Source organism: Andrena cerasifolii, chromosome 5 (genome assembly GCF_050908995.1).
Source record: "Andrena cerasifolii isolate SP2316 chromosome 5, iyAndCera1_principal, whole genome shotgun sequence".
Classification (NCBI taxonomy): Eukaryota; Metazoa; Arthropoda; class Insecta; order Hymenoptera; family Andrenidae; genus Andrena; species Andrena cerasifolii.
The window spans coordinates 11954850-11975484 of record NC_135122.1 but is presented as its reverse complement, the minus strand read 5'-3'; the positions used below and the strand labels follow the sequence as shown (position 1 = coordinate 11975484).

Below are 20635 nucleotides of genomic sequence, written 5' to 3'. Positions count from 1 at the left end.
CAGTGAGCTGGCCGCCGTTCAATCGTTTCTGCTTTCCCCGTTTACGTCCACTATCGTATCCCCTGAATTTTCTTTCAGGCGGTCTATTTACCTAAACTAATATATAGGTACATTTCACGCGTTAATCGTCGATGACTCGTAAATTTGGTATAACTTCGGTTGCAAATGTTTGGTGGTTTTAAAGGTACATCAACGGACACTGGAGAGCCAAACGATTTACATTTCACCATCTAAATAATAAATCTGGCTTGGATCACTTCGGAAGCACATGCTTTACTATACTCCAAAGATCATCGTTGCGTCTTTCTCTATTGCGGGAAAACGACACGAACCCTCGTGGCATATCTACTACGTCGGACGATTAAAGGTTACTTACATGATTCAATTAATCAGTTTTACGCACACACCGACACGCAGGAGGAGTGCCGTTTACGTTTCACGCGTAAAATCACTTGCAGCGTATGCACGTACACGCGCGTCCCGATACGCAGCTTACAGGCCGTTCGAATCATTGCTGACAATACCAGAGATTAAACAGTAGAAGCCCGAAGGTTTTCAAATAATTCTATTCAGTTTCTTGTCGAAATTTTATCGGGCGTGTCGCCAGGCTGTATCGTATAAAGTACATATTGACTAGGCGGTTGCAGTATTTTAGCCAATTATTAGTCATCCACTTTTCAAATGGGTATCTTTATAACCTAACCGAGGCTTCATTTTCATTTGAGTGCTCTACATGATACTGCTTTTAGAGTTTCTGAGCGAAGCAACGGCTCATCTTCGAAAGCCCATTCAATAAAGATGAATGAGCAGAAATTGATTGATGAAATTACGGAGTTGCGTGAGCTGTTACGCGCGAAAGAAGCCCAATTAGCCGCCGTCAGGCGCGAAAAACAAATCTTGCAGGACTACGGTTTGAGTAACGACGAGATATCGAGGTATAGCAGGCAAATCTTTTTGCCGGAAATTGGTGTGAAAGGTGCGTTAAATGTTTTAAACTGTTGAAATATGTTAATTCTATGCGGTTGCGACGAGTAGTTATCGCGAATTAACATTATTTTATACATTGATTGTAAACTACTATAATCTGAATTTGTAATCTTTCTGTATATTGCAATCTATAGGTCAATTGAAATTAAAAAATAGTGCAGTACTTATTGTGGGAGCTGGTGGTCTGGGGTGTCCCGCTGCATTGTATTTGGCCTCTACTGGTGTCGGGCACATTGGTATAATTGATTATGATAACGTGGAAATGAATAATCTTCATAGGCAGTTGCTATATACAGAAGCAAATGTTGGAACACCAAAAGTAAAAGCTGCCGCGGAAAACCTTAATTGGTATTTATGAGTTGGCATTCTATTTAATCTGTCTATGGTAAATACATGTACCGAATTTCAGCCTAAACAGTAACGTTAAAATTACTCCGTACAAAGTCCAACTGGATAGTAGTAATGCTCTGGAAATAATAAAGCGTTATGATGTAGTGATAGATGCGACTGACAATGTAGCTACCCGTTATCTGTTGAACGATGCGTGCGTCCTAAGTAAGAAGCCCCTAGTTTCGGGATCGGCGCTAAGATTCGAGGGGCATTTGTCTGTATTCAATTACAACGGACCTTGCTACAGATGTATATTCCCTAAGCCTCCTCCCCCTGAAACAGTAACAAATTGCGGAGATGGAGGTGTTTTTGGACCAGGTATTCACGATCTTCTATTCCTTTTACGTATTTTCAAGCAACAATGATTAATACCTTTGCTTTACCATAGCCGTGGGTACCATTGGTGTTTTACAAGCGTTGGAAGCGGTAAAAGTTGTACTTAATATGCCTTGCGTATTGTCTGGTCAACTTCTATTATTTGACGGACTAGAAACGAAATTTCGCAATATCAATTTGCGCACCAAAAACTTGAATTGTGCTGTGTGTAGCGAGCATCCGACTATACACCAGCTGATCGATTACGAACAGTTCTGCGGCGCGAAAGCAAATGATAAGGAACCGAACTTAAATTTATTGAAAAAAGAAGAAAGGATAAGCGTGGAAGAATACAACACAGCGCTGAAATTAGGCACGAAGCCTCACGTGCTAATCGATGTGCGTTCGCCCGAAGAATACCAAATTTGCCATTTAAAGAATTCTGTAAATCTACCGCTGAACGAAATCAATAACAACGAAAGGGTAATGGCACTGAAAACAAAGGTTCAAGAAGTGAAAGAAGAGCATGATGAAATTAGTTGTAAGTATATAATAATTAATCGTAAATTTCGACAAGTAACTGTAACCGCACTTACGAATATGCATCCTTTCAGTATACGTTATATGCAGAAGAGGAAACGACTCGCAAAAGGCTGTGCAACATCTTCAAAAGATATTCAACGAAAGTAATATAGATATAAAAGATATTATTGGAGGAATTCATACTTGGAGTAAGAGAATCGACCACACATTCCCTGTGTATTAATTATGTGAGATCTTATATGTATCTATGTTTCTTGTTTATGCTTATTATACCTTTTATTCATAAAATTCAGGAGTGCATAATTCAGCAGTATCCAATATGAATTTTCGTAAATAATGCATATGCGAGCGACATATACATCTACAAAAATATATTGTTATGTGTAAACTAATTCACTGAGAATATTTTTCTATTTCACAAGTAGTTAGACTCGTTTCTGGATGCTTGTAATGAGAATCCGACAAGTTCCTTAATTTCTCTGCCGCTTGTTCCGGCGTTAAGTCTCTCTGTGCTTGTGCAAGAAGTTCGTAGCCGACCATATGCTTCTTTACACTTCCGGAGCGTAATAAAGGAGGTAGGTAAATCCCGTGGAAAGTCCAATAAGGATAATCCTCCTTCGCATATGGACCAGTCGGGGCTCCTTTAAAGTAAAAGCCGTACGATAGATTAAGTCGTACTTCCGATTATAGAACAATCTTTTAATAAATAGATAGAATGAACGATCTTATGTTATACCGTGCCAGCCCATAGAGTACGGGAAAGAGCAACTGAATAAATTATCGTATTTTGTACATAATCTTTTCATGGCAACAGCCAGTGATTCTTGTTGGCTCTCTGTTAAATCTTGCATTCTGGATATTTGCTTTTTAGGTAGCAACATAGTTTCGTACGGCCATACTGCCCAGAATGGCACTAACACCACCCAATCTCGATTTTCCAATACAATGCGCTCCTGCAACGTAAGTGAGCGAAAACTTTGGACCTTTTGCACTTTAGCGTATTCAAATATTGTGTATTTTATTATCATTAATATGTCTCGCCTTTTTAAGAAGCTCTTTCTGCACATAATCGATGAGTAATGGTTTCTTATTGCGATTATAATAATCACTGAGGTATCTGTCTTTTATTTTGGCTTCGTTTGGTAAGAAAGAGCTAGCCCAGATTTGACAATGAGGGTGTGCATTACTACATCCCATCAAAGAGCCGCGATTCTCAAAAATCTGCACCCAGGTCCATGTTTCTCCCAATTCAAGCATTTCGAAGATCCACCTGACACAAGGTAAGACTCATTCACCACGGTCCTGAGTCACGGATGGATATTATTAACAGGCATACCGTTTAACTACTTCCTTGATCTCTGAAATTCTCATGAGTGCTATCGTTACGTTCGATTTTGGATGAAAGCACATCACTTTGCAAGCGCCTCTTGCAGAGTCCATCTGAAATAATTCGTCCTCCGACTTTGACGGACTAGGAACCGATTCTAACATTGTGGGAAAATCATTTATGAACGAATATGTATTTTCATACATCGGAGTTACCTAAAACATAAAAGAAATATAGCAAACACTGGAAAATTCTAATTGTAAAGTGGCGTGCAAAAGTATTCAGCCACCCTTTAAAATTGCATAACTTTTTTAAAATTAATCCAAACGACGAGTTTTTTTGAGAAGCTAGAAGGATTAGTTTGCTAAATGACGTGATTCGTCGTTTTGAAAAAAATGCACTTGGTCGGAATAGCAAAAAAAATAGAAAAAGTCGTTTTTTAAACTTTTTTTTATGAGCCTGTAACGAAAATTCAAAAAACCCGTTTGTAGATTTAAGTAAGTTATATATGTGCCTAAAATTTCAACTTAAAAAAACCATCTTTTCTATTTTTTTTGTTATTCCGACCAAGTGCATTTTTTTTCAAAACGACGAATCACGTCATTTAGCAAACTAATCCTTCCAGCTTCTCAAAAAAACTCAAGTCGTTTGGATTAATTTTAAAAAAGTTATGCGATTTTAAAGGGTGGCCGAATACTTTTGCACGACACTGTATCTATTGATTGTGTCCAAGAATAATAAAATTTGGAAATAAATATGGGAGGGCATCACCTCGCCGCTAGCTCTAAGATTGCCTGGGCAAAGCGGATTATCAGGGTCATAGTCTGGGAGGTCTTCCTCTGTACTCGGTTCGATTTGCCCTCCCCATGGTCGCTTCAGCCGATGCGGCGATACTAATACCCATTCCCCCTTTAAAGGATTATATCGAATATGCTGGTGTTCTATAAAATATTGATCTAAAAGTTGAAACATAGAACGCTAATTTAAAACGGCTTCCACGCAAGAATAAAAATTCTAACCAGTAGGATTGAACTCTTCCTTCGATGCCTCTGTGCCATTTTTCTGGCTGACTTTCTTCTTATCACCTGTAAAACAATATTAAATCTGTAGATATGCAAGAAAACGGAAAGGGTCATTTAGATTATATACATTAAGCTAATTTACACTGTAAGTAAACAAGTTTGTTATCCATGCTTATGGCATATTACATAATTTATTAGTTAATTACGTTAAAATACGTGATTGCGTAACATGTAAAAAAATATTCGACGAAACGAAATGTTAAATAAAGTGTCCTTTACGATAAGTGCTTACGCGGACGTTACTTACGACCTCAGAACGTTATAAATCGTAAAGTGAATGTTAGAAGTCACGTGAATTTCATTTTATCTTCTCGCGAATAAGATTTATAAAAAGTTTGCGTGGATGTCGCCTTAACTTTTATCATACATAATCTACGCACTAATCCTCAGAATGATTGATATTCCGACATGACAATAAATTTACAGTATGAAAAACGAAATATGAAATTCGCGAGTGGTCATATGACCGCCACTTATGTTTCTTAAGAATCTATAATACTTGTTCGAAAAACACCAGTCGATCGATAATAGTATATATACAGTAGACAAATAACAACGTAATATTTATTTTATGATAAGATTTATATTTATTAAGCTTTCGTCCATCGAAATTTACCTGTTGACGCAGACATCTGTACCTCGGCGAAAAGGAACAATTGCTAGTACAGCTTTCGGTACCGTACTGGAAAATTTTCTAGTATGTACCGGCAGCAATTTAAGAATCCGTACTACGTATCATCATTTTTCATAAACGATAGACTCGCGTAACTGAGCAGAATAATATGTGATAACGCCTACATCGCTTACGAGACGTAATAATGCTGCACGCGTGTATATGAACATCGCGATACCTGTTACATATTATGTGTTACATATATATGTATATGAGCAGATTAAATTCGATCTTGATCGATAGAAGATATTGAAACTAATACAGCAGATCGTAAACATTATCTATGTATATTAAAACGCGAACAGAACGCTCTCCTATTGTTAACAAGAGAAAACAATAATACATGCATGGTCATGACCATGAATTTCTTATGCTTTTTTAACAATAAAGAATTTTAAAATGCTTTCAGCACTTATTGTTTTAATAATAGTAATAAGTAGATGATAAAAATAGAAATATTCGTGTTAAGACTTTCTCTAATAAAGCAGCATTTAAAAGTATTTGACATTCATATTCCTTGAAGAATTCAAAATTTGAATCCAATATAAAAGAAGAAATCTTATTGTCTAAAGAGGTAATGAAAAAAAAAGAAGAAAAGCGCTCGTAGTTAAGCATGTATTTCGATTTCGCTGTTTAGTGTTAAATAATTATAATAGTTTCCAAGAGAGAAACTGCAACGGAAAAAAGTGAATTCTGATTTCAGCCTCGATTGAATATAAATATTAAATCGTAGAGATTGTCCTGGCAGCGTGTCGCGTCGTTTCATATAAATCGCCTTAATGTAGCTTCTACATGATTTGACGTTTCGAGTCGCCAGTAAGTTTTGAACGCGACCATTAAACGGCTTAATATTTGTGAACATGGCGCGAGGAAGCAGTGCTGGCTTTGATAGGCATATTACGATATTTTCGCCAGAAGGGCGGCTTTACCAAGTGGGTAAGATTCGCAGAAACATTTTATATTATCGTATTAACAGCCACCAAGTTTTTATCGGTGTATTCCATGTTATTATCCTGCGTTGGTTTTCCAACCGGGAATCATGACATGGCGTGATCTGCACTTTTGAACTTGTTAAAGAAATAACTTACAAATATCTTGCAGAGTATGCGTTTAAAGCGATAAACCAGGGTGGCTTAACATCCGTCGCGATTAAAGGAGTCGACGCAGCCGTTTTCGCGACCCAGAAGAAAGTGCCCGTAAGATAACCTCTGCGTAACCTATCATCGTTTCATTCGTTCTTAACACTTTCCTTCGGGTTTCTTTCATAGTTCTTCGTTCTGTAATACGTTGGCGATTTAAAACGAGATTTTCGTCAATAATGTATGTAAACCTAGTCGAAAGTATGGACCTTTGTTTGTAGGATAAGCTACTCGACTCTACCAGTGTTACTCACATTTTCCAACTCACTGAACATGTTGGTTGTCTCATGACAGGGATGGTAGGTGAGTAAAACTACCGAAAGAAGTAAATGGAGAAGTGGTTACTATTATATATACATATGGTTTTCTTCATTAACGAAATAATTTTGCGTCGCAGCTGATAGCAGGTCACAGGTGCAGCGCGCGCGATACGAAGCAGCTCATTTTAAGTACAAGTACGATTATGAAATCCCCGTGGATGCACTGTGCCGTCGTATCGCCGACATCAGTCAAGTCTACACCCAAAATGCAGAGATGCGGCCACTTGGATGCTCTATGATGCTTATTTCTTACGATAAAGAGAAGGGCCCGTGTATTTATAAAGCCGACCCCGCTGGATATTTCTGTGGTTATAAGGCAATCTCTGTCGGCGCTAAACAAAACGAGGCTAACTCTTACCTTGAGAAGAAACTAAAGAAGAAGCAAAATTACGATTTCGATGAGACAGTGCAGTTAGCTATCACCTGTTTATCTACTGTTTTATCCGTCGACTTCAAGCCAACAGAAATAGAAGTCGGTGTGGTATCGAAAGACAATCCTAAATTTCGGTAATTACGTTAACCATTACTTGTAAAGAAACGCATAAAGAATCTCTGCATAAATGTTATAAATATTTCTCTATTTCAGGACTTTGACAGAACAAGAGGTCGATAAACATCTTACTGCGATTTCTGAAAAAGATTGATAACTTTATGTATAATTCGATACGAATAAATATCACGTCTTGCTTAACACATTTTTTTATTTCAATACTTAAAAGTTTAAGAATTGGGAGTTCATTGCATTATACATTCCTGTTGACATGGAAATAAATTATACGTGCTTGCAGCTTATATTAAAAAGTTTATTTCCAGTATGTTATCCTTATCATATATAAAGTAGTAAACTTATCCAAAAATTATTTTCCCGTTGCTGTTGCCAATGGATTCCTTAGAACTAGAATTACAGAATCTCCTCTTAAGAACATTTTAGAGATAAATCTGTCTTTGTTCACGGGTTTCGCCTGAAAAAAACATGAAATTTTCAAGTTTTTATTATGTTTCCAAATAGAAAACTTATTTGCACAGTAGAGCGGATACTATATAGGCGAAAATTTAAATTTGAATTTTCAGGCATATAGTATCGCTCCGCCCTATTGCACAGCCCTAAGTATTTCACCTTCTTCTTCCCTTTGCCTGTACGTGGAAGTTCAGTCCACATTTCTTTTACATTTTCTAACACCATGTTACAATGTCTATCAAATGCTTTTACTCTTCCCAATAGTTTCTTGTTGTTTCTGCAGTTAATTAAAACTTGAGTGTTATTTTTAACAGATTGAGTTAATACTGAAAGTGGCCCAGTGTTAAATTCTTCTTCCTCCCTTTTCGCTAGCTCCTCGGGAGTCATCTCAGATTTCGGTTTAGTTAAAGAAGACCTGCAATAACATTTATTCAGTAAGAAAATATAAACGAGATTCTTAAAAACAATTCCACAGTTTACGAGTATAATTCATACAAAAATATTCGAAATAGAAGGAAAAGATTGAGGTTAGACTTCGGTTGTAAACTATACAAATGAATTAAAATGAATGAAAATGTTGTTTAAATACTCACATTTTTATATTATTTGTCTACAGATCGAAGTAGCAATAGAATCCTTTTTCCAAGAATAGTATTGTCAGGAAACTACTGATTGTGGTTTGAAAGCGAGGCACGACACGGCTGCAAACTATTCTATATATGAGCGTTACCCTTTCTGTTTACAGATTACCTTTTCAGGTTATGTTTTCTATGTTCACTTTTATATAGCCAAAAATATATAACGCGTGAAAGTTGAATGATAATACAGTTCTGAAGTTTAATGTCTAATGAAATATATATTTATAATATTCCGACGAAATTTTTTGGGGGGTTAAGGTCGTATGTATCGCAGCAAGAACTTCTCAAGGTAGCACGCTTTCGAGCTTTCTTAAGTGTGGTGAGAAATAAGTAAATATGAAGACCGCCCGTCAGAAGAAAGCGAGAAGAAATTTAAGTTTTTTCATTAACAATTTCAAATTCAGGCCGCCGTTTCAAATACTTGTCGACGGCACATTTGCATTTGCTGCATTGGAGGTTTGCACAAATAGATGTAGTTTATTTAATATTTACAAGATTATGCGTTATATGTAACCGCGTAATATCTAACATTCTTTTCTAGAATAAATTCAATATACAAGAGCAGTTAGCGAAATATTTTCAAGCAGAGTTGAAACTATTAACTACGCCATGCATAATTCTGGAAACTGAGAAGCTCGCTTCGTTTTCAAAGGCAGTTACTGGCGCTGTGCAAATAGTTAAACAATATCCCATACACAAGTGTGTACATGATAGACATTCGATAACTGGTACAAAATGTTTACTCTCAATGGTTGGGAAAAGTAATTCGTCTAGGTAATACAATCATGCATTTTCATGGATGAAACCAGATTTATGTAAATAATAATAGATGTAGCAGCTTATAGAATACGAAATGCTAATTATCGTGTACCTTCCATACATATATTACAGGTATATCGTAGCTACTCAAGATCGAGAGCTTCAAGATATCTTGAGAAAAATTCCAGGCGTTCCAATAGTATATCTACATGGTAAAGCACCAACTTTGGAAGCACCTTCGCAAGCAAGTCGCGAACATGCTGAAAATGTCCGTAAAGGATTAGGGATGAGCGAATGGGAGAAAGAAAATATGAAAACATTGAAAGAAGCAGCGGGTCTACTGGAGCAACCAGAATTGAAACTAAAAAAGAAACAGAAGAAAAGGGGCCCAAATCCACTTAGTTGTTTGAAGAAGAAGAAGAAGAAGCAGCAAACTGATATCTCAAAAAATACAGCAGCAAAATCTGGAAGAGTTAAGAAGAGAAAGAATAAGAAAATAGCAGCACACATTAAAGAGGCGTTAATAACCGAAATCAAAAGTAAACATGCGCGAAAAGAGCACTAAACAATAAAGACAAGTGAAAACTGTATCTATTAAGATAAGTTACACGGACCAAATGTCGGATTTTATGTAAATAAATTTCACTTTTATTCATAATACAATTCGTTATCTTCGATTTGTAGCATTAGAATAATAAGAATAGTACTGTGATATAGTATTACTTGTACAAGATGAGTTTATTCACAAATACAAGCAATGTGCCAATGTTAATGGTAAAACTGTCAATCTTAAATACATAGAATATCACACATCGAAAGTTCGGATTAGTTGTGGCGGAGGAATTTCAAAATTTATAGAATGTACTTTGTTTACTTGTTTAATGAACTTTTATACAACATTTATTAGAAATCTTTAAAAGCATAATTTTAGCAATGAATGAATACTGTAATCGTTAGATTTGTCATATTTCAAAATACCTCACTTCTCGTATTCCTATGCATTATGAAAATAGTACTAAAGGATACATTTAACATGAATAAGAAAGATAAGTAAATGGAGTTAGCACTTTCAAGAATGATGTACAACACTTCTCAAATATGTTACATTTCTATTGCAAGATCTACTCGTACAACGAACACGGCGTAAATATTAGAGTTAGGAACTTTCACACGTAGGTAGCATACAAAATTTTGAAGGGAATTCTACGAATGCATATAAATTGCATATTATTTACAGCCCTTTTTTTCCAAGGATCAGTTCGTACATAAATGTACGTGTCATATGGCACAGAAATAATACTTAAGGAGCAAGTGAAACTAAGTGAAGAGCTTAGTCAAACACGTCCATGTGCTAAACTACACGATGAACAGACCAGGTGTTTAAGAAAAGTAATCTCCGACATATTAACATACACATCGTGAAATTTGATGTACAACTTATAAATTTTAAAGTTTTTATTATTTTTTTGTTCATAGTAAGAAATATAGAATATCTTGTTTCATTACATTATACTTAGTAGCGCATCGGAAAAGAAAGAATGTAGTTGAGACAGAGGTGAAATAAGATGATTAATAGAAATACTTGAAAATGTAATCGATACTGAAACACATTCGCGAGAGGAATCTCCGTTACAAGAATTATTAAAGATTACAACTTAAAATTTTATTAAAACGTTGGAACTACTTCACCCTGGTGAGTATGGAAAGTTTAATGCGTACTATACAATATGTTATGAAATGCATCAGTAGATTATTTAATACAAAGTTAACACACAGGAGTATTTGAGAGCGTATTTCTTCGTACGCCGATTTACGTACTAAACGTTTTTAAAATTGGCTTCAGATATAACAGCGTAGACCGACATCACGGAAAAATTATATCAAAAGACGAAAGCAGTACTTAGAAATTAAATTTTCTTATTGCATGTTATATACTATAAATAAACTAATACGAATAATTTAAGTTAAGTATATCAAGCGATATTTGTGTAACGTTAAGGAAATACTTTGCTGATAATCTCTCAAATATCCTGCAAACCTGCATGCTTTGTTGAACAATCAAGTTACAGGAGTAGGTTTCGATGAACTGAATAAAATGGTTAATGACGAATTCGTACAATGTTTCTTTCACATTCTATGCAAATTACGGCCAGTATTAAATACGACAAATTGCAGATATTGATAGTAATCCTTTAAACAAAATGTATAAAACCTGATGTTACTTTATCAACGGGGCTCTCTATTCGAAGCGTGCCTGGCATCACGGATGTTGGTTTAAAAGCGCGCGCGCGGCCATAGCTAACATTTTCATACGTCGAGTAGCATTGTGATTTGTATTAGCTGCTAGAAATCCAGCCAACTGACTTTGTAAAGTCATTAGCACGGTGCCCATATGTTCACGTGTAACTGGATTATTAGGATCCAGGTTTAATATTGCTTCTTCGAGCCACCTGTGCAAAAGTTGTAAGCATTCAGTGAAAATTCACGCAATACCGTTAAATGGATTCTTTAAAGAAACAAAAAAAAAACGGTCCGTTACCTATGCTTGAGCTCTGTACGGTGTCCTAAGTCTGCAGACAGTTGTTGCACGAGTGAAAGGATAACAGGTTGCTGTAAGATACACCTTGAATTCGGATCCTGAGACCCTACAGAAGGAAATACTCTGGTAGGCTCTGTTTTTTCACAAACTAGCACCACCAAACCTAAGTCACTTGCACTCAGAGCTTGTTGGAAGGCAGCGTTCAATTGTCCCCGTTGAAGAAGGGACAGTACCCGTGCTTGAGCATCGGCAACTGCAGGTACTGGTATAGCTGGAGTGGTAGCTCGGGACCTACAAATTACATTCACCAATTATATTCTCTGATAAAAAGAGGCTCGTATAAACTCCACCCTCGTTCAGTTACCGTGCATTCGTAATCTCTGTAAGCTGTTGATTTAAATTATCCCTGACGGAATCTCGAATTGTACGTAACGTTCCTTCTTGTAGAGTAGTTAGACCTTTGTTCAATTCAGTCTGCAATTCCTCGCGAACTAAGGCCGATAACGCTTCGCTCTGTCGCTCATTTCGTTGCTGATACTGCTTTTCGGTAATGGTATCGATATTTTGCAGGTCTGCGAAAGAAGGATAGTTTACATTCGACTGAATATATCGAGCGTTCGGGACGTGTCGATTGATTTCTTACATTCGTGAGTACCTCTGACGAAGGCATCTTGCACTTGTCTGAACATCGTTTGGCAAGCTTTCTCCATGCCCGGTAACAGAACATTCGCGAAGGTTTCCTTGAACGCCACATCCAATGCTGGTTTTGCAGCAGCCGACGCTGCCGCAGCGAGCGTCTCCTGCACGTAATTGCTGTTGATTAGTTCCTTTAAGTTTTCTTTGAAAAGTTCATCCATTCGCGCTGAATCCAATCTGAGCTGATCTTTCAGCGGTTCCACCGTGTCTTCGATTATACGCGGTAGGGTTGTCTCGATCTTATCCTTGATCGTTGTCTCAAGTGTGTTGAGGAATTCGCGCTGACGAGCCATTTGGCCGTACAGGGTTTGCTCTAACGTCGCGTTCTGCTGTTGGGAAGCTCTCGCTAAAGCAGACTCTACTCGGCTCGAGATAGGCGTCTCTTGCCGCAATCTAGTCACCTCTGTGCGTAATTCTCTCAATTCTTGCCGTTGATCCTGAATTATTTCCAGAATGGATTCCAACTTATTAACTAATTCGAGCGTATTCAACTCGTTCGTTGTTCGCCAATTGTTCTCAGCATCCTCCGCGGTATGCGTCGTCGGTTTCGCTTCGTCCTTCAACTTTTTCCTCTTGTCTTCCTTACCTGTAAATCCCTCGGTCTCTTGCATCACGAGTCTGTTTACGCCTAAAAAGTAATCGAGTGAGATGTCGCGCCAGTCTTCGTCGTCAGCATTAGCGGCTTCTGGCTTGCTCTCTGTTTCAGCTTCTTCATCTGGCTTAGTGAGAGAAAGGATTTCTCGAACTTCCCTGGATGGACTACTTCCGCTGCTAGCAGGGGCTTGCTCTTCTAGCTCGCTTGTAGCTAACGGGGGATCTGCTGTGTTTAGAGCTTGCACTGCTTGCGCCAAAGAGGGGCTGGCAGACAGCACTTTACCTAACTCTGGACTATCAGGGCGAGAATCTAATTCGTTATTCTCTTTCTTGGCAGGCGAACTGAATGCATCGGGTGTCATCAGATTCAGCCCGGCATTGTGATTCGTCGCTGCCTCGATCGTAGCGGACAACGAACGATCTTCTTCGCAATTCTCTCCTGAAATTCCATTGTGATTAACAGTCCCCAGTTCTGGCAGGTCTTCAGAATAGTCCAGCGAATCGTGAGTCAGTGTGTCCATGAGGCAGTTACCACTCACTTGCGAAGCAGGCTTAAAAGCAATGTGACACTCTTGCAAAGACTTCGGTTGGACCAGGTACATCCGGATGACGAGTTGCTCTTCGGTCTCTTCGTCGCAAGGGCATAGATCTTCTAACGATTCCCCTGTGGGGCGTATTTTTCGTAGACCGGCGTCGACAATCCCGAAGCTCAGTATCGGGTACGGAAGAAGGAACTCTGATATCGTTCTTACAGACGCTAACGCTTCGCCGCTATCTTTCGTCAGACTTAATATATACAGAACTTTATTGTATATATCTGACAATAAAAGATACCCGGCACTCAGATCTAAACCTGCTTTCAATATCGGCAGTTTGCCGGTGGATGGTGTCGGTGTGAATTTAATGGTTTGTAAGCAGGACCATAATTCGCAGGACCAGATCTTTAACTCTGTATTATTGTCGCATCCAGTTATGGCGAACCTCCAAAATTGTACGCTACGAAATAGAACATCGTTATCGAAGCGACCATTTCCTTTCGGTATTAAGATAAATTTAGCAACACCTTACGTTGTAAGCAACGTTACTTACTCTGGATGGTACGTTTTGTGATCGTCTAGGAAGAACAAGCAGGAGATGGGCCGCCCGCCGTGTGGTCTCCATTGGTGTAAACAACGGGGTTGCGCTTGATTACCATAAGAATTACCATGTAAGTAAACTTGGAAGAATTTCACTTCTCCGTCGAAGCTAGCTGTAGCTAAGGCTGTGCCATCTGGGCTAAAAGTTGCTTCGATGATCGTATCGGAATGTTGATCGATTTGCAACATGCCTCCATTTTCCTTTACAGCTGGATCAGTTGCCTATCATTCAGTCAAACAGTTGGATACTTTGTTCATTTTGTACGGATTTTATAATCTGTAATTAAGGTACACATTCACCTCTATTGATCTGAATCTTGATGTAATGGTATTAACTGACCACAACTCTGCTTTCGAGCCACGCGTTAAAACCAGAAGTTTCGACACTTCGTCTCCATCGGATGGCACATCCTCGGGAATATACGGGCACCATATTACGCGGTGGCTAGTTCCGGATACATCCTCCGCGTCTACTTGCAGTAATAAACTACACAAGAGTTCAGACGGTGTCGACTCAATGGTATGTATAAAAAGATTTCCCAAATAGTCGACGCATGCTAAAATTGCATTTGAAACATGTGCGAAAGCCAGATCTTGTATCGCGGCACGCATCCCCCTCAATAGCGCTCTCTGCTCTAACTCTTTGTATACGACTCTTACCATGCCGCCTCCGCTGCCAACTAAATAACATCAATTTCTTAAGTTCGTAAAGCAGCAAGGCACGTGTAACGCCGATGTAAATACAATAACTTACCTTTTATCCCGTAAGCCAAATATTTCCCGGACATATGAACGGCCAGCAACTGGCCAGGATAAAAATTGTGTTCCCATGTGAAATCGACGATATTTTTCAGCTTTACTTTAGAACTACCATGATTATGTCCCCCAGGCGAAGGTACGACGATAACGTCGGTACTATATAATTCTACCGAGTGTTGATCCTCTTGCCCGCTGAAAGCTCTAAGCAGAAAATATACTCGTCAGTGCGGACGTTAAAGCGGGGACGAGCAGAGGAAGCCGACAATGATAATCGCATAGTAAACAGACGGTACAAGGTTAATAATCTTGTATTCCAGTGTGTTTACATTGTCCGGCAAGATGGACAAACGAATATCTTGAAACAATGAACCTTGGGATCGGTAGAAATGCATAGAAATTATGAATGGAAATAGGAGGCAAGCCGAGGTGTTCTAAGTAAACGCATACACTGTTTGTTGATAGTGGAGATGCCTTAGGTTATCCTCTCCCGTTTTGATCATTTTGCCGGAAGTTACTGCGTGTCCTGAAATGCAGCAGAGTTAATGATATTTACGGCGATAAGCGTGCCAGAATTCGGGCGATTCTAACCCCAGCCGGTGGCACGCCTGATAACGATACTTCGTCGGGTCTCACCTTTCGTGCATATATTTGCCGGATCGCGAGACCGTTTTCTGATAACGCGTCGCTCAGTTTGATAAACGGTGCGCGGTGGTATTATTTCATTTATTACAGCGAATAATGCGTCTCGTGGGCATAGTTAAACGAAATTAACAAAAGCGAAATGTCAGGCGGCCATCGGCCACTTGTCAGAAAAACGAACCGGAAGTACACCGGCGGTACTTCGTACGCTTCGCGTTGCGCGGCGCTCCGCGCGATCTCGACTATGAATTTTCGACCCCCACGCGACTGAATGCCATTCATTACTTCAATAAATAGTATTTATATTACTGGATAAAAACAATTCTGTCAATGAGAACGAATCGCTGTTTTTTTTTTTTAGAAGATTTAATAGTAACTGATCTACACAGAGGACTTTCTATGTAAATGGAGATTTATATCGTACTTTACACTTTATTTCGTATATTACACTATAATAGACAGGCTTTTCTTCCCATACGCGACTATCTTTTGGAAAATGGCAGTAGTGCTCAAACATACTAGTAGACCCAAGAAAGGTGGCAGTAAATTCACCTAATTCCAAGACAATTTTGAATCGCGCTTAACCACTACGAATCCGTGTATCCTGCGAATGAAATCTTCCCGACGGGAGTGAATCGAACTAACGACAGAAATTTCTTCGAGTCGCTACTCTTATCAGGGAAACGGTAGCGAGAAGAACGACTCCCAGTAATCTAATTTCGCGGAGAACTGCAAACAAGGAGAGGTCTGCCGAGAGGATCGACGGCCATGGAAATTTAGCTGACACGCGTGTACATGTATTCACCCCGGAACATATGGATTTGTAGATTAGAATGAGTCGCCCGGTACGCCGTGCATGTATGCTGATTCGAAATTTGAATGCTCAAAGGGAGAGCAGAGGTGTCTATTTCCGTTTCTTTTTTTTTTTGTTTGTTTGGGTCTGCTTTTTATACCATCGCAACGTTATACAATGACAAGCACACTGAGACACTGCGCCAGTCCAATAGAAAAAACAATATTCGTTAATTATTGTGCCAATAGTATTCACGGAGTCGCGGCGAAGGAGACTGACCGACGCCGTGATTACTTCTTACCGGTCGGATCTCGCGGATCTCAGCCCTCGTCGTTCCCCTTCGCCCGACTTCCCGCTAATGAATAACGACTTAACGATTAAGACCATTAACGGCCGTGTATCATTACATACGTAAGCGTAATATCTCGAGTCGTCTAACGAGAGCAACTATAATCAATTCATATAATCGCTATGGGGGAAGAACGCGCATAATAACGATCGTCGAGAAGGGGGAGCGACGCGATTATTACGCGGCGAACGAGCAGAAGGAATTGCACGTCGATTCCTCTACGCAAACGATAGAAAGAGCTATGTCCGAAAATATTGACTCGTAAAACGCTGCTGGCTCTACGCACGCTTCCTTCGACGTTCGTTTCGAGAGCGACACGCTCCGTTCATTCGCGGGCACGAAGGCTAAAGAGTCTCTCTCTCTATATATATATATATATGATTTAAAAATGAAGTGAGGGGTAAAAAAATCTATCTTATCATCGCGCGATAAGGACTAACGTACCCTAAGAAAAACCTGTAGCGCTGGCGTTGCTGAATGTGAAATATTACGCAGGCTAACGGTCGTCTTTGCTAAGTAGAAGATAAGATTTAGGATCGATTTGTATTGTTAATTGGATTTCGACGATGAGATGGTCCCTGCGGGATGTTAATCGAGAATCGTACGTTTTTTTTTATTATACCTTTCTTTCCCCTTAATATAAAAGCATGAGGCGCGCCTGTGTCGTGGCAGACGAGCGAAGGTATAGACATATTTATCGGAGTACAAATGGATTCCGCATTGACTTCATCTGTCTCGCGAAGAGCATTGCCTTTCGCGAGAAACGACCGAAGTATGCTACCCGACATTGCTGCGGACGATCTGTGAAAGTACGTCGCGTTTCGTTACGATCACTGTTACAAAATTGACACTTCGGAACGCGATGCAAACGAGCCGCTTGACGAGTGCTCGGAAATATACGCGATAACCGAATAAAGGCTTAGTCGACATAGAGCGTTGAGGCTCGGCTATTAATCGGTTCTGTTGTCGGACGGAAAATTTGCAAAATGCTCTGGAAAACTTGTCTGCTGTAAGTTCTCGATGGAATAACGGCGGTTGTGTTTCAAGAATGAAGGGAGCAGTTGAATAAAGATCGTAGTGTGATATTTCGGAGCACTCGTGGAGGTAATTGTACGATTACAAGAAAACAGTAAAACGTGGAGAAGCGATTCTGTACAATTAATGACGAGATGCGCCTCGCTCTGCGGTCGCAGAAGAATCGTACTAAAATCTTTGTAAACTCGAGGCTGCAATACTGATTAGATTTAACACGTTGGCTGAATCTAACGATGCAGACGTAGCAGGTCGTTGCGTACGACTAGAAAATTGCTAGCTCTCATGAAGAACGGCCAACGTGTGAAAGGCGATCGTAAATACCGAAGAAAGAAGAGTAATACTTAACAGTCTAAGTACAAGTGCGCAGGAATCGAAAATATACGCGTGTAATTATCAATAAGACTTCGCTATTGATACGGAGTACAAGAACTGTCTCGTTGATATGCTCACGGTGTTACGCTGCTACGGCCGGTAAGCCGCCGGACAAATAAATAGCACAGATTGTATCAATAAATAAATAAATAAATTAAACGATCACGATTTATGTCTAAGCGGTTACGCCTAAGCTTCCGTACAAAATCACCTAACGTTAAGGGAGGAAAGTAGAAGATCTTTGATCGTTGGACGGAGTCGTGCAAAAAAGAGGAGCGATCTGAAATCGTTTCACTCGCCGTTGCGAGATACATTTCCATGAGACTGAAAAGTGTTACGGGACAAGTCGGGGATAGACAGACCACCGAGGATAACAAATATAATAGAAAATAAATATGCAACATGTAACAGACACATATTCAACGCTTAATCAATATAAATCTAAGTCCCCACCTCTCTTCTACCTGCAACAAATCTTACTTATCTAAAGACGATTGGTCTGTTCGCTCCCGAGCTGTCCCACCGTAATATTGCCGTTCTCTGCGGAGAAACGGCGAAACCCTTGCGACATCGTTAAAAGAAAAGTAGCTGTTTGTTACGTTAGCGATACGTTAATTGTCACGTACACGAGATTATATTCTCTTTTGCATGATACCGTACAATCCGTCGTGTCGGTGCGCCCGATTCGCGATAAATAGTACAAGGCTTGTACTTGCGTGTATCGAATCGGTAGACTCGGATCTTCGGAGCGGAAGTTGTCATCGTGTCGCGGCGCTTCTTCTCGAAATACAAAACCACTCGAAATTTCGGCTCCGAGCTCCTCGAAGCGTGACCACGGAACGAGCCTACCGCCGATCCTAACTCTACGATGAGAGATGCGTACTGTTCTTTCTTTATTATTCTCAAAAATACTGTACACAAGAATACCTAAAGTTACGTCGAAGCTCGTCCATTGCGCTCGAACGAGCACTGAAGCACTGTAACAAGTACATACATACGTTGCGACCGAACTGATACGCTTCTTTTTTTTCTTTTCCATTTTCTCGCTTTCTTCTCGCCTTTAATCAAGAGAAGATAAAACAGGCGGGGCGACGTTCAAGACTACGCACGGAGTTGCTTATTTTCATCCCCCTCGGAGTTCACCTCTTCAGGAAACGGAAGAACCCTCGACCCTTCTCTGGCGGCGGTGCCATCAGCATCGGGACCTGGTTCTTGTGCGTTATGTGAATCTGAAATAGCCAAGAGCACGTTGAATGCTCAACGCCCAAACATGTTCGCGGTCCAGGTGCTTTAAAGGGCCATGCCTGGCAGACGAAAAAGAACGTCATTTTCGGGAATTTTTTGTGAAAAATGTGACGTATGTTTCTTAGAACTATTCCCTTATTTTGGAAGTACATATATTCAGCAACCCTCAGGAATTTTGTTATAGGAAAATATTACATAATGAACGAATAACAGCCACTATCGCGGAAGCTGTTTTTATAATGGCGCTGCGCGGTGAGCACAATTTCTCCGAACCGGATCATCTGAAATCAGAAAGTGAAGAAGATTCTGTTAATATATGAGTTTATCTGGTTCGTGAACGAAGGATTTTTCAAAAAAATGATTTCGGAAATGATATAGCAGAATCTTCTTCACCTTTCGATTTCAGATGATCCGGTTCGGAGAAATCGTGCTCACCGCAAAAAGAAAAGCTTCCGGAAGAGTGGCTGTTATTCGTTCATTTTTTAATACTCTCCTATAACAAAATTACTGCGAGTTGCTGAATATATGTACTTTTAAAATAAGCGAACGGTTGTAAAAAAATATACATTAGATTTTCCACAAAAAATTCCTGAAGATCACGTATGTTTCTCGCCTGCGAACTAGGCATGACTCCTTAAGCGTGGATCCGCGAGCGTATCTAGAAATATGATAAACTTCCAATAGCAGCAAACATACTGGCATCTGCTCAAAGCGCACACATATGGTACCATGCGTAATAAATATTTCTACATCAAAGACTTCAGTTGCTTTCAAGATCCACACAATTATTCTGACTCCGTGATTCGAGTCGAGCGTCCAAAAAGTGCGACTCACAGTGCAAGGGCCCTGCATCCAGGGTTCGCCGTCGATCTGCATTGGGAATCGTTTGCTGGTGGTGATGGTGACGCTGCTGCACTGTGCCAGCCTTCTACCGGAATGACGAAGCCCCGTTTTCACTTGGCCCATGTGCAGACAGTTCTCCAAGCCGATCACTTCTATGAGATTGTCTCCGATGTCTGTAAACATTCGGATCATCCCTCGTTTTCTACTACTTGCTTTATCGACGCGCTGACTCCGAACTGTTCTCGTCAGGATACTCGCCTTGTATCGCGGCGGTCAGGTCCACCGAATTAAAGCTACTTGTGCTGAGTTCCTTGTCCGGTCGTTTTTTCCGCTTGCCAAGACGATGCCTCGGGTGATGCTCACCCCAGAGGTTCGATCCTCCGTGAGTGAAAGGAATGTTCAATAGCGCGACCCCTTGGAGAGAAGGGCCGTGGGCCAAGTCCAAAGGAGTGCCATCGCACTGGAAACGAGAAAGAAGGCTGAATATCGGCAAATAAAGCTCGA

General features: G+C 39.8%; 7 protein-coding genes across 18 annotated transcripts in view; 3 read left to right on the top strand and 4 right to left on the bottom strand.

The window, feature by feature from the left end:
* The first annotated feature begins 231 nt into the window (after positions 1–231).
* Uba4 (Ubiquitin-like activating enzyme 4) lies at positions 232–2627 on the top strand. Of its 6 annotated transcripts, none has more exons than XM_076812449.1 (6): positions 232–367; positions 750–976; positions 1122–1335; positions 1397–1695; positions 1766–2233; positions 2307–2627. In XM_076812449.1, exons 2-6 carry the CDS (start codon positions 799–801, stop codon positions 2456–2458), a joined length of 1311 nt encoding a protein of 436 aa, XP_076668564.1. In that variant the 5' UTR covers positions 232–367; positions 750–798; the 3' UTR covers positions 2459–2627. The 6 variants fall into 6 exon arrangements, with proteins under 6 accessions (XP_076668564.1, XP_076668565.1, XP_076668561.1 ...); XM_076812450.1 differs by lacking the exon at positions 232–367 and adding an exon at positions 370–597 and having other exon boundaries at positions 726–976; XM_076812446.1 differs by lacking the exon at positions 232–367 and adding an exon at positions 370–622.
* Galt (Galactose-1-phosphate uridylyltransferase) lies at positions 2307–5598 on the bottom strand. 4 transcript variants are annotated; one of them, XM_076812452.1, is made up of 7 exons: positions 5261–5598; positions 4582–4647; positions 4334–4518; positions 3572–3777; positions 3277–3505; positions 2972–3188; positions 2307–2876 (listed from the first exon to the last, which is right to left on the bottom strand). In XM_076812452.1, exons 1-7 carry the CDS (start codon positions 5274–5276, stop codon positions 2629–2631), a joined length of 1167 nt encoding a protein of 388 aa, XP_076668567.1. In that variant the 5' UTR covers positions 5277–5598; the 3' UTR covers positions 2307–2628. The 4 variants fall into 4 exon arrangements, with proteins under 4 accessions (XP_076668567.1, XP_076668569.1, XP_076668566.1 ...); XM_076812454.1 differs by having other exon boundaries at positions 4334–4503; positions 5261–5592; XM_076812451.1 differs by lacking the exon at positions 5261–5598 and adding an exon at positions 4727–4769.
* Positions 5599–6088: 490 nt separating this feature from the next.
* Positions 6089–7467, top strand: LOC143369049 (proteasome subunit alpha type-6). Its single transcript, XM_076812457.1, has 5 exons — positions 6089–6253; positions 6419–6513; positions 6678–6759; positions 6854–7283; positions 7363–7467. Exons 1-5 carry the CDS (start codon positions 6178–6180, stop codon positions 7418–7420), a joined length of 741 nt encoding a protein of 246 aa, XP_076668572.1. The 5' UTR covers positions 6089–6177; the 3' UTR covers positions 7421–7467.
* A 91-nt stretch (positions 7468–7558) lies between these two features.
* Positions 7559–8466, bottom strand: LOC143369051 (putative small nuclear ribonucleoprotein Sm D2). The gene is made up of 3 exons (XM_076812462.1): positions 8328–8466; positions 7894–8149; positions 7559–7738 (listed from the first exon to the last, which is right to left on the bottom strand). Coding segments are annotated over exons 1-3 (363 nt in total). The 5' UTR covers positions 8330–8466; the 3' UTR covers positions 7559–7633.
* Positions 8467–8687: 221 nt separating this feature from the next.
* LOC143369047 (rRNA-processing protein UTP23 homolog) lies at positions 8688–11114 on the top strand. The gene is made up of 3 exons (XM_076812456.1): positions 8688–8828; positions 8914–9146; positions 9264–11114. Exons 1-3 carry the CDS (start codon positions 8709–8711, stop codon positions 9694–9696), a joined length of 786 nt encoding a protein of 261 aa, XP_076668571.1. The 5' UTR covers positions 8688–8708; the 3' UTR covers positions 9697–11114.
* On the bottom strand, positions 10584–15689 carry Ge-1 (Enhancer of mRNA-decapping protein 4 homolog Ge-1). The gene is made up of 9 exons (XM_076812431.1): positions 15489–15689; positions 15303–15378; positions 14851–15056; positions 14397–14776; positions 14050–14318; positions 12314–13956; positions 12035–12242; positions 11671–11961; positions 10584–11581 (listed from the first exon to the last, which is right to left on the bottom strand). Exons 2-9 carry the CDS (start codon positions 15353–15355, stop codon positions 11392–11394), a joined length of 3240 nt encoding a protein of 1079 aa, XP_076668546.1. The 5' UTR covers positions 15356–15378; positions 15489–15689; the 3' UTR covers positions 10584–11391.
* Positions 15690–16493: 804 nt separating this feature from the next.
* Dgk (diacyl glycerol kinase 1) overlaps positions 16494–20635 on the bottom strand; it is a 70742-nt gene continuing 66600 nt past the window's right edge. For all 4 annotated transcript variants that reach the window (XM_076812436.1, XM_076812438.1, XM_076812439.1 and 1 more), the window contains 3 exons: positions 20390–20591; positions 20123–20304; positions 16494–19272 (listed from right to left, as the gene is read on the bottom strand). In XM_076812436.1, the coding sequence (XP_076668551.1) occupies positions 19183–19272; positions 20123–20304; positions 20390–20591 (474 nt within the window). In that variant the 3' untranslated portion in view covers positions 16494–19182. The remainder of the gene's footprint in view (positions 19273–20122; positions 20305–20389; positions 20592–20635) is intronic.

Excerpts from the sequence above, each read along its gene's own strand:
- LOC143369047 (XM_076812456.1), top strand. The coding sequence starts at position 8,709 with ATGAAGACCGCCCGTCAGAAGAAAGCGAGAAGAAATTTAAGTTTTTTC. Across the intron at positions 8,829-8,913 it reads TTGCATTTGCTGCATTGGAG|AATAAATTCAATATACAAGA; the intron begins GTTTGCACAAAT and ends ATTCTTTTCTAG. Across the intron at positions 9,147-9,263 it reads GGGAAAAGTAATTCGTCTAG|GTATATCGTAGCTACTCAAG; the intron begins GTAATACAATCA and ends CATATATTACAG.
- LOC143369049 (XM_076812457.1), top strand. The coding sequence starts at position 6,178 with ATGGCGCGAGGAAGCAGTGCTGGCTTTGATAGGCATATTACGATATTT. Across the intron at positions 6,254-6,418 it reads AGGGCGGCTTTACCAAGTGG|AGTATGCGTTTAAAGCGATA; the intron begins GTAAGATTCGCA and ends AATATCTTGCAG. Across the intron at positions 6,760-6,853 it reads TCTCATGACAGGGATGGTAG|CTGATAGCAGGTCACAGGTG; the intron begins GTGAGTAAAACT and ends TTTGCGTCGCAG.
- LOC143369051 (XM_076812462.1), bottom strand. Across the intron at positions 7,739-7,893 it reads CAGGCAAAGGGAAGAAGAAG|GCGAAACCCGTGAACAAAGA; the intron begins GTGAAATACTTA and ends TGTTTTTTTCAG.
- Ge-1 (XM_076812431.1), bottom strand. The coding sequence starts at position 15,355 with ATGATCAAAACGGGAGAGGATAACCTAAGGCATCTCCACTATCAACAA. Across the intron at positions 14,777-14,850 it reads TTTGGCTTACGGGATAAAAG|TTGGCAGCGGAGGCGGCATG; the intron begins GTAAGTTATTGT and ends GATGTTATTTAG. Across the intron at positions 12,243-12,313 it reads CGTCAGAGGTACTCACGAAT|ACCTGCAAAATATCGATACC; the intron begins GTAAGAAATCAA and ends CTTCTTTCGCAG.
- Uba4 (XM_076812449.1), top strand. The coding sequence starts at position 799 with ATGAATGAGCAGAAATTGATTGATGAAATTACGGAGTTGCGTGAGCTG. Across the intron at positions 977-1,121 it reads GCCGGAAATTGGTGTGAAAG|GTCAATTGAAATTAAAAAAT; the intron begins GTGCGTTAAATG and ends TGCAATCTATAG. Across the intron at positions 1,336-1,396 it reads GCCGCGGAAAACCTTAATTG|CCTAAACAGTAACGTTAAAA; the intron begins GTATTTATGAGT and ends ACCGAATTTCAG.
- Galt (XM_076812451.1), bottom strand. The coding sequence starts at position 4,754 with ATGGATAACAAACTTGTTTACTTACAGT. Across the intron at positions 3,506-3,571 it reads ATCAAGGAAGTAGTTAAACG|GTGGATCTTCGAAATGCTTG; the intron begins GTATGCCTGTTA and ends ACCTTGTGTCAG. Across the intron at positions 2,877-2,971 it reads GTACTCTATGGGCTGGCACG|GAGCCCCGACTGGTCCATAT; the intron begins GTATAACATAAG and ends TTTACTTTAAAG.